The sequence below is a fragment of the Abramis brama genome (assembly GCF_963993115.1).
Source record: "Abramis brama genome assembly, chromosome: 8".
NCBI lineage: Eukaryota > Metazoa > Chordata > Actinopteri > Cypriniformes > Leuciscidae > Abramis > Abramis brama.
Window position 1 is genome coordinate 9,534,740 of NC_139970.1, and position 11,730 is coordinate 9,546,469.

Below are 11,730 nucleotides of genomic sequence, written 5' to 3' on the forward strand. Positions count from 1 at the left end.
GTGTTTGTGTGTTCGCCCCGCGACACACTTTGCATCTAAAAGAGCGCGAGGCGTTGTTGCAAATGCCTCGCTCATCCTGTGGCTCGTGCAGAGCCGCGCTCAGCGACGGAGACCGCCACGTGATCTGCGCTCTCTGCCTGGGTTTCGACCACGCAGCCCGCGCCCTTCACGGGCGGCTGCGAACAGTGTGAGGACTTGCCGATGTCGACCCTGCGGGCTCGACTCGCCATGTTTCACGATCCTCCACCTTCTCCGGCTGCCTCTTCCGGGCCGCGTAAGAAAAAACGCCGCTCTCAAAGGCCTTCCGAGCCGGTGGTTATAGCTGAGCGCTCGCCGGAGCCCCTCCCGCGAGCCTCGCTCTCTCCTTCTCCCCCGCCCTTCACCGACGCGCAGCGGCCGGCCTCTGCCCGCACTGCCGTCGCCTCAGGGGATGAAGCAGACCAGCTGGTTACTCCCCTCTGTCAAGCCGCGCAAACGGCGCCGCTCACAAGGGATGTCAGAACGGACGGTCACGGGCTATAGCTTCCTTTACGTTACAAGGAAGCTACCCCCCCCCCGGATGACGCACGCCCTCTCCCCCTCTGTTCGAGCCGCGCAAGGCGCCGCTCACAAGGGATGTCAGAAGTAGACGGTCACGGGCTGGCTTCCTTTACGTTATAAGAAAGCTACCCCGCGTCTCGGTCGCGCGCGTCACTCTCCGGCCACCTCCGTTTCTCACACATTTCTCAGTCCCCTCCTAGCTCAGGCGACTAGAAATATCTATATTGCAGTAAACGAGCCTGTTATACACGCACGCCTGCAAACAAACGATGTCACAGCACATAATGACATCTTCCCGCTCTCTCTCCCTTTGTTCGAGCCGCGCAACTGCGCCGTTCTCAAGGGATATCAGAGCGGACGTCACGAGCACCGGCGAAAGGAGGAAGAGAGAGTGTTTTCGTCCCGCTTAGGCCGGACTTCCTCCAATCCTCGCATATTTCTCAGTCCCCTCTAAGTTCAGGCGGCTGGAAATACTATTATTGCAGTAAACGAGCCTGTTGTAATACACGCGCGCCTGCAAACAAACGCTCGGTCATATGCTCGCACTGACTGGAAGCTCATGTGTGCCCCTTTGGCTCAGTGGCAGAACATTAGACTTCCGCACCAGAGACCCGTGTTCGAATCCGGCTCTGGCAGCAGAACAACTTTTTTCTGCTTGCTTCTCTCGAGCTCGCGGCCAGCTTTCTTACATACAGAAAGCAAACCCGCATCTCACGGGATACATATTTCTCAGTCCCCTCTAAGTTCAGGCGGCTGGAAATACTAATACTGCAGTAAACGGGCCTGTTTTAATACACGCGCGCCTGCAAACAAACGCCGAAACGAAACACGACGCTCGGTCATATGCTCGCACTGACCACAAGCTCATGTGTGCCCCTGTGGCTCAGTGGCAGAACATTAGGCTTCCGCACCAGAGACCCGTGTTCGAATCCGGCTCTGGCAGCAGAAAAAACTTTTTTCTGCTTGCTTCTCCGAGCTCGCGGCCAGCTTTCTTACATACAGAAAGCAAACCCGCATCTCACGGGATACATATTTCTCAGTCCCCTCTAAGTTAGGCGGCTGGAAATACTAATGCTGCAGTAAACGGGCCTGTTTTAATACACGCGCGCCTGCAAACAAACGCCGAAACACGACGCTCGGTCATATGCTCGCACCAACTGGAAGCTCATGTGTGCCCCTGTGGCTCAGTGGCAGAATTTTACGCTTCTGCACTGGAGAACCGTGTTCAAATCCGGCTCTGGCGGCAGAAAATATTTTTTCTCGCGGCCAGCTTTCTTACATACAGAAAGCGAACCTGCATCTCACAGGATGGTGCTTGAGTATTTATGAGCGTCTAAACATATGAGCCATCAAAGCATTTGCTCTATAACGCCGATGGTGTTACAAGTGTAGAAAATGTGCCCACTCCCATGTGCTCACTGCTACACACAAACACGGTCCCCATGGTAACGCGTTCAGAGCGCTCTCTCATAAAGCGGTCACACGCCGCTCGAGTAATAAGTGTAGTAAATGTGCCCACAACTCTGTGCTCACATCTACCTGTAACTCGCTCTGCCACTCGGTTACCCCGGGCAACAGCGGCTCAAGCCGAGGGTGTTATAAGTGTAGAAAATGTGCCCACTCCCACGTGCTCACTGCTTCACACAAACATGGTCCCCATGGTAACGCGCATAGAGCGCTCTCTCATAAAGCGGACACAAGCCGCTCGAGTACTAAGTGTAGTAAATGTGCCCACAACTTTGTGCTCACACCTACCCGCTGCTCGCTCTGCCATTCAGTTACCTCGGGTCGCACACCCTCTAAGCTCCCAAACTCTGGCCGTGTCATAAGTGTAAACTCTGCGCCCGCTCAGGTGCACGCGCACTCACTTTTAGACATTACAATCCCCACGCCGCTTTCGCGCCAGGGGTGTTTGTCAGCAAATCGCGCTCCATCCTCTGGGACCGAGCTACCGAACGCTGTACAGCCGGCCAATACTGTTTACCAGCCCCCGTGTTCGAGCACCAGCGGCGCGCACGCCGCTCCATCCTCTCTGATACAGGTTCCCCAATCCCGCGCAGCGCGGCGATCTGAACCCAGAGACCATTCGACCCCTAGCTATGCATGCGGAAGCATGGGAAGCTATTCAGGGCGCGTCAGAATGGGTGCTGAGTACTATAAAACACGGCTATTCGCTTCAATTCGCTCGTCGCCCTCCGCGCTTTCTAGCACAGACGGAGACGAAAGTGAGTTCAGAAGCTGCGCACCTGCTTCAAGCCGAAATAGCGAAGCTACTGCGCAAAAGGGCTATAGAACAGGTTCATCCTTCTCTAAGCGAGTCGAGCCTTTACAGCCGCTACTTCCTCGTACCCAAGAAGGACGGAACGTTAAGACCTATTTTAGATCTGAGACATCTGAACAAAGCCCTCATGAGACGGCCGTTCAAAATAATCACAACCAGAAAAATCCTCGCGCAGATTTGCCCAGGAGACTGGTTTATCTCTCTCGATCTAAAAGACGCATATTTTCAGATCCAGATAACTCCCCGTCACAGGCCATTCTTGAGATTCGCCTTCAACGGTCGAGTATATCAGTACACAATCCTGCCCTTCGGCCTGTCTTTGGCACCCCGTACATTACGAAATGCATGGACACGGCTCTCGCTCCCCTGAGAAAACAGGGAATGCGAATACTGAATTATCTGGACGATTGGCTTATTCTAGCGCTGTCAGAGACGGAACTTGTGTCTCACGGAACAGCGCTTCTCAGCCATCTGGAGGATCTGGGTCTCTCGGTCACTGGACCAAGAGCTCGCTATCGCCCCGTCAGTCAATTTCCTTCTTGGAATAGAACTGGACTCGGTGGCTATGACGGCCAAACTGTCGGAGCAGCGCGCGCGCCGCATCCGCCTCCTCGCCGCATCCCTCCAAATAGGCAGCCGGGTTCCGCTGAGGACATTCCAGCGTATCCTGGGGCATATTGCCTCAGCTGCAGCAGCGCTCCAGCTGGGCTTACTGCGCATGCGCCCGCTTCAACGCTGGCTGAAAGCGCGCGTGCCCCACCGAGCCTGGGCGGCCGGCGGCTTGCGAGTCAGAGTGAATCAGAGCTGCTTTTCAGCCCTGAAGCCCTGGCTGGCAGCCGAATGGTATCACACAGGAGTGACTATGGGAGTGATTTCACACCGGAAAGTTGTCTCGACAGACGCTTCCAACCTAGATTGGGGAGCGCTCTTCGAAGGCAGACCGGTCTATGGCCGCTGGTCAGACCAGGAGAATCTCCTACACATAAACTGTCTAGAGATGCTCGCGGTCGAGAAAGCTCTCAAACACTTCCTCCCATTCCTCCACGGTCACCATGTTCTAGTCCGCACGGACAATACATCAGTAGTGGCCTATGTGAATCGCCAGGGCGGTGTCAGATCAGACGCTCTGCACCCTGGCGGAACGCCTCCTCGTGTGGGCTCAGCACTCTCTGCGCTCGCTGAGAGAGCCGCGCATGTGCCTGGCCACCTGAACGAGGGCCCCGACAGACTGTCCAGGGACAGCGTTCCCCCTGGGGAGTGGTCTCAACACCCCCAAACAGTCCAGTCACTGTGGCGCCGTTTCGGCAAAGCGAAAGTCGACCTTTTTGCGTCAAAAGACAACGCTCATTGCCCAGAGTTCTTCTCGAAGAACGAGGACGCGCTGGCCCAGACCCGGCCCAGCGGCCCGCTGTATGCTTTTCCCCCGGTCTCTCTGCTGCCTCAGGTCATCAAGAGAATCAGGGAAGCGCGCCACACAGTGCTCCTCTTAGCCCCATACTGGGAGAACCAAGCTTGGTTCCCGGATCTAATACAGCTGGCAGACTCAGCCCCCTGGCCGATACCGGTGAAGAGAGACCTTTTCTCTCAAGCCCGCGGCTCGATATGGCATCCCCATCCAGAGCGCTGTCTCTGCATGCGTGGAGCCTCAACGATTACACGCTGATCTGCCAGACGGGGTCATGAACACGATCATACAATCTAGAGCCCCCTCTACGAGGCGGCTCTACATGTCGAAATGGTCAGTGTTTAACAGATGGTGCACTGCTAAGGGGCTCGATCCACAGACATGTGGGGTATCGCGAGTACTGTGTTTCCTTCAAGAGTTACTGGACGCGGGCAGGTCCCCCTCCACGCTCAAAGTCTATGTCACGGCCATTTCAGCGCTCTCTGTTCAGAGCTGGGCCGCGCATTAGGAAGGAACGAGTTCGTCATCCGCTTCCTTAGAGGAGCCAGGAGGATGAACCCCCCGCGACCCCCCTCGGTTCCTATGTGGGATCTTTCACTGGTCTTGGAGGCCCTGAAAGCGCATCCCTTCGAACCCTTGGAAACTGTGGATATGAAATACCTCACGCTCAAAACCGTTTTTCTGATAGCACTGTCTTCAGTCAAACGAGTGGTGGAACAGCTCTTTGTTTCGTTTGGCGGGCGCACCAAGGGTCTCGCCGCCTCGAAACACAGCCTGTCCAGATGGATAGTGGACGCTATTGCTGCTGCTTATGTGTCTAAAGACCTGCAGTGCCCATTGGGCATTCAAGCTCACTCCACCAGAGGCATGGCCTCGTCGTGGGCGTGGTCCAGCGGGATTCCCATTCATGACATTTGTGCAGCGGCAGGCTGGGCCTCCCCCTCCACATTTGTTAGGTTTTACAACCTGGATGTTCCCGCCTTGCAGGCGAAAGTGTTATCAGTCTAAGTCTCGCGTATGCCAGCCCACTATCTGTGCGCGGGCTACGTTGTGTGATTTAGCTCTACTGGTTGAGCTGCACTATGCAGGGAATTGTCAGTTCGGACCGGCCGTGCCGCTCCTAACCCCCTAGTGTGTGCTTATGTACGGCGCTAGCCCTCTTCGGGCCGCCCGGCTCTCTGCTATCACGTTCCCCGGGCTCTCCCTGGGACTCATTCAGTGGATGCTGGGCGCGCACGGCGTTGACAAGGGCGTTCCCGTAGCGTAAGCAACTACGCAATACGAGAGAACCTCTCGTAAGAGAACGTTTCGGTTACTCACGTAACCTCTGTTCTCTCTAGAAGAGGGAACGAGTATTGCGTAGCCCGCCGTGCTCGCACCACGAGCTCATTTCGCTTCATGCGACAGAAACCAGAGAAGCAGCCTCCGAGCCCTGTTTATATACGCTAAGCCACACCCCTTTTCGCGGGCTGTGACGCATTAAGCGCACCAAGCGCGCTCATTGGTCGTGACGTCACGCCAAGGGCTCAGCGGTAGGCTGCTGCAGTTGCCGCAGGGCAGCCAATGGGCACGCTAGTAAGCTTGCCCTAGGTCTGCAGGCTGCCGCACTGCGTTGACAAGATTATAAAAATTAAGGATAATTTTTGGCTTCAGTATCTCGAGAAAGAAAGGCTTTCCCGTAGCGTAAGCAACTACGCAATACTCGTTCCCTCTTCTAGAGAGAACAGAGGTTACGTGAGTAACCGAAACGTTTTACACCAGTACGTTACTATTCTGGAGAGATGATCTTGCCGTCTGTCTTTGAGGAGGAATATCAAAAACAAAACAAGGAAGTTCAGAAGAGGCGTGTCCACAAACTACTTTCGATCTGTAGTGTATATTAATGTTACAAATAAATATTCGTAGAAAGCATTTATATCTTCACCGGGAACACTATGTAGACTTCACTGAAGGTAATAACAAGACTGGACCGTAACTTATTATTGATATATTTTCTGACATGAAGCCTCGCAGTGACGAGATGAGTTTTGCTCACTTGCACGATCGATATTGTCATTGTTTTTCTAAACCGCGACTAGACGCGCAGCATAATATGTTTATTTTTATTTTATTATTACTATTTTTTTGAGTAGGGGAGAGCCGGGACGATTGAAACGCGGGACGGATGAGTGCAGGACAGTGGTGTGGTAAGTGAATTATTTCGTTCGGTAGTTTTTTTTTTTTTTTTTTTGACTAACAAGTTGTATTATTGTTTCATGATACGGAAGGTGTATTAGTAGCTACTGCAACACATCCTTAAGTGTGCATTGTGCAATATCAGAGTTTTTCTACATGGAGAGGCTGCAGACCACCATTGCATACACACAAAACATCGCCTGACGACACTTCCGACGCATAAGTTGTGATTTATAAAAACAAACTTGCAGTAGCCCGGGTAAAATCTTCGCACCTGCACGCAAACTCAGACCCATGCGTATACGAACGTTTTGGAGATGGAGTAGTTTGGCGACATCTATGGTGAGCTGGAGTATCTCTTTTTGGTCACTAATCTAAAGAAAATTATACATATAGGCCTACATACATTATACGCATATAGCTTATCTAACGGCAGATGAAGTAAAACTGTAAAACTTCATTATGAGTCATACATACAATAACAATAAATTCACAATAACAGTTTAAAAAATAAAATAATGATTTAAACTACGTTTTACTTCTGATATAAAAATTGATTAAATATGCCATTCTCATTAATGGTGTTAAACATTTAAACTACATGAAATCATTACTGAGAAGTTACAACATTTTTATATTCAATAAATAGAAATATTCGTTGTGGATGCAATGCTTTATAACACTTTTTCTGTGGCATGCTGTATTTTAATGTTTTAACCACAGAGATAATTGCTTATCATGATAATAACAGATTGTCTGAGAAAATAGTTTTGTGGAAATAATGCACAACAAGGTCTATCTGTTTCCATTCAAAATATAAATCAATTAAATACTATTTGGCCAGTGGAAAAGATTGAGAAAAACTTTATCTGAAATGTATTTTACACTATTTAATTTATTTATTCAAAAACAAGGCAAGGATAGGCAACTAAATGATTGTTATTAATGAAATGTGACATCCGTATCTCATACTTTCCTAATGTCTGGTACCGTTAAACAAGTTATCACATGGATGAATAATCATACGCAAATGATATGCAGATGAGGATATGCATAGTACAACTAGGCGTTGTATGCTCCATATATGGTTATTTTGGGGTGTACTTTAAAGGAGAACTCCGGTAAATTTTAACATTGAGCTCATTTTTTGGTAAATTTGGAGTGCTGTCAATACAGAGAACAACGACAAAAATCTGTGTTTCCTACACCATGTTATCCTCTTTTTAAAATTTGCACCCTGTTGACTTCAAGTCAACATCCTGTTTTCGGTCGAAGGCCATAGTAATCGATTGTCGAGTTCACGCGCATAGGTTTAGTTACCTATGATCACGCGCGTGAACTCGACAATCGATTACTATGGCCTTCGACCGAAAACAGGATGTAAATACAGGTATGTGCGCTGGCTGAAATAACATCATTTTTATTCATATCTTGCACATCTCCTGCAGTCAGATTAACCCGTGTTAACTCTGAAGGAATCACTCACATGACCTGTGCACTTGTAATGACACATCAAGGATGTTAAGAGGCTAAAAGCAGGTTTAAAACTTGCCCCATTGAAGTCAACAGGGTGCAAATTTTAAAAAGAGGATAACATGGTGTAGGAAACACAGATTTTTGTCGTTGTTCTCTGTATTGACAGCACTCCAAATTTACAAAAAAATTTGCTCAATGTTAAAATTGACCGGAGTTCTCCTTTAAGATATACTTTCGTTATTAATTTTTCTACATGCCACTTAATTTACTGCATACCAATAGTGTAATCTTTAACCATGGGTCACAAAAGCTCTCTTCAACCATCTCACACCACGTGAATTATGTTTCATTTCCTAGAGGACAACTTAAGACAGCTCTCTACAACACGTCATAGACACTTATGAGACACCATGAACCAAGACTCAGAGCGTAAGTAGTTACCACAGTAAAAGCAGAGATAGTCATATGAAAAAAAAGTCTGCATTACACTGATTAAAAGTGAAGTTGCCCAAAAAAGTACTTGCTACACTATAGAATATGCCGTTCTTGAATCTTATGAAATCACGTTGTTCCTTGTGAGCAGTTATCATGTTATTATCTCTCTACCAGGTGCTCGGTTTGTGGACGCCCACTGGGCGAAACTTGTCCAGAGAGTACAGATGGTGATGCCGATAGCGGATGAGCTGAAGTCCATTGACATGCTGGATTGGGAGCCGTACTGTAAGATCAAAGCAGCAGATACTAACCAGGAGAAAATGAGAGAGTTATATGAAGTGTTGCACTCTGGAGGAGACGAGGTTAAATCTGCCTTTTATTCTAGCCTGGAACAGCATGAGCCATCTCTGCTCACAGACTTAGGTAAGAGCACACTAATTTTGGCTATTATACCACATGTGTCTAGACCTACAGTATATACTGAGATATGTACTGTTAAAATATGTACTTTTACAGGCATTGCAAAAATTGCAGAAGCTCTTGTAGAAACCTTAAATATTTTGTCTTAATTTTCCATCTTGTTAACTTATTTCTGTCAGGACCACTATCATCAAATACGATTGACAATTAGCATATGTTGTGGACTGGAGGTATGGTTCTGTGCTGGGCAAGAACTCCCAGTGCAGTGATGCAGCCTAGCATGGCAGGGTTCCCGCGGGGTCTTAAAAAAAGTCTAAAATTCGGAAATTTAAACTTAAGGCCTTAAAACGTCTTAAAAACGGCCAGATTTTCATCTGAGGTCTTAAATTTAATTTAGTCAGGTCTAAAAAAGGTTTTACCCTCGCTCATTTCCAGAAACGCTGGCCGCAGAAAGTTATTACAAAGTAGAAAGTTATTACAAGTAGCAAAAAAGTATCGAATCGTAGCTTACAAAGCGGAGCTCTAGAGCAGGGGTCTCCAACATGTTGCTCGTGAGCTACCAGTAGCTCGTGGCCTGATTTGAGGTCGCTCAGCAAGGGGCCTTTCACATATCGCGTCTTTTGCGTGCTCAAGTTCGTTATTTCAAATGTAGGCGTGCGGCAAGCGCGCTCATAATAGAAGCGATGCGGCTGTTTTTTCCAGGTGGAGCGAGATGAAAAAATCGCAACTTTTTTCCGCAAGCGCACCGCAGGTCATGTGACAAGAACCAACCAATCAGCTTCACCCTTTCCGTCTTCTCTGTAAATAAATCTTGAAGCAGAGCTACAGCAAGCGTTTATAGGTGGTGGAAATCCATTAGCTACTACAACAACCATAGATATATACATAATAAAGGCTAGATGTCTCGTCCGCGCTGCTGGCCAATGGAGGTCGACGTCCGCACCTGGCGGCCATCTTGCCACAGTCAGCTCGCTCACTCGTAACATTGTGTTTTAATGGTGCATGTACTTTTTAAATAACCATAACTTGCTAAATTTTCTACCGATTTTCAAACGGTTTGGTTTGTTATAAACGTCAGAGATGTAGATATGACACTGCATACTTATGAATAATTACAATATGATTTCCTTGTGAAAATAACATTGAACAGAACAGATAGGTGCAATGAATATACACACGCACAAGGTATTTATGTTATTTATGTTAAATCAATATATAGGCTACTAAAACTCAGTGTACAGAATGGCAACATGAGATACAGTATGTATATATATATATATATATATATACTTTTATAATATGAATATTACTATTATAATAAAATAATTTTAATTATGACATGTTTATTTTAACTTCTTCAGGGTTGGGCCATTTCTAGGCTGAAAAGAATTCTGCCTCTCCCACTGATGTAAAATTGCAGGGTAGCCGCTAAACTGTAACGTTAGCTGCTACTAGGTCTCACTCAAATCTTCTTGTTATTAGCCAGCTAGGCTAATAACTACAACCACATCCACAAAGATTGTAATTTAGACAAAAGATTAGTTGTCATAAAATCGTTATTGGTGTCAGTAAAACCTATACAATTGAACAGCTCGATTGTGGTCTCAGCCTTGATAACTTGCCCAAGTAGCCGTGATACACAACTATGGTGCACGATTAAGTCGTTTTTTCGAAAAGAAAAGCTGCAATGTCAACATGTTCAAGCATCCAGAATTATAGCCACATTAATAACGTTTGTAAGAAACCAAACCGTTTGTAAATCCGTCAAGATTTCAGCGAGATAAAGAGTATTTGTGTTTGTGCAGATCACTCACCTTACATCAGGTACCACAGAGAAAGCTTGCCTGTGACAAGATGGCCGCCGGTGATGACGTTAGAGACTCCGCCGTAAAACATCCAGCCTTTATTATGACGGTTTGGTTTCGTGATGTTCAGACATCACGGTTCGGTACGAGTTCGGTACAATGGAGGGAAAAGCAGAACAAAAATGTAGAAGGCTTGTCCATGTCTCAGGCTGTAGGCTACCACCAAAGGAAAATAAATTACTTAAGCCCTGTATTTTTTAAATAAGTTTTATTGATAAAGTAAAGGCATAGAACCAGTTTATTTGTAGTGCACTGACAATAGTTTTATATAATTAGTTTATTAATTAAATTAATAAAAAAGACAAAAAGACCTTGATATATGTTTGGTAATTGTACCTGAATGAATTGAAAATTAATTTGCTACATTTCAGATGAATATATTTGTTTTCCTTAAAAATGTAATTAACAGTAACTTAAACACTTTGCATTTTGAATGATGTCCTGTATAAACAAAATGACAGACGGAGTATGTTTTTATGTTTCCACTGTTCGATCGCGCCCGCGCCTCACACACGCACACAAATATAAGTAAACACTTTGCGACTTTTCGATCGTGCCCGTGCCTCTCTCTCTCTCTCTCTCTCTCTCTCTCTCTCGCTCTCTCTCTCTCTCTCTCTCTCTCTCTCTCTCTCTCTCTCTCTCACACACACACACAACATATTCCAGCATTGCAATCTTAACATCGCGCTTTCAGAGCTAAGGCGGGGCTACAGATTAGGTGTCCCTAAAGAACCCGCGTATCTAACAGTAGTTCCGCATTACATTAATTAATTTGCATGCGAGTTTTATTTATTTTTATACCGTGTATTCTCCGTGTAAATTTATGCACCGAACAGTGACGCCCGTACCGTTTCGGTTCAATACGAATACATATACCGTTCCACCCCTATACATCATGCTTATTTAAATGATGTATACAGTTGTACAAAAAAATACATAATGTTCCATTTGAACTAAGATTACAATTTTAACACATAATGAAAATGTGCATGAGTTTCAGATGAATTTACAGGTTTCAATATTCATACTACTGTATGTTTGCTTATGACTCAGTAAAGCCCTGACATTCGGTTCTATTTATTTAATGAATCATAATGCGATCGTATTATTCAATGCACTATTATTATGTTTGA

The 11,730-nt window shown here is 46.6% G+C and overlaps 1 protein-coding gene and 1 long non-coding RNA gene across 2 annotated transcripts in view; both read left to right on the forward strand.

Annotated features, from left to right (window-relative positions):
• The first annotated feature begins 6,054 nt into the window (after positions 1–6,054).
• On the forward strand, positions 6,055–8,573 carry LOC311088965. The gene is made up of 3 exons (XR_014607602.1): positions 6,055–6,178; positions 8,235–8,306; positions 8,487–8,573. It is a non-coding gene; the product is annotated as an uncharacterized lncRNA (long non-coding RNA).
• Positions 8,572–11,730, forward strand: part of LOC311088959 (NACHT, LRR and PYD domains-containing protein 1 homolog) — a 65,391-nt gene continuing 62,232 nt past the window's right edge. Inside the window, exon 1 of the mRNA XM_084123357.1 lies at positions 8,572–8,735. Coding sequence (XP_083979483.1) covers positions 8,576–8,735 — 160 coding nt within the window. The 5' untranslated portion in view covers positions 8,572–8,575. The remainder of the gene's footprint in view (positions 8,736–11,730) is intronic.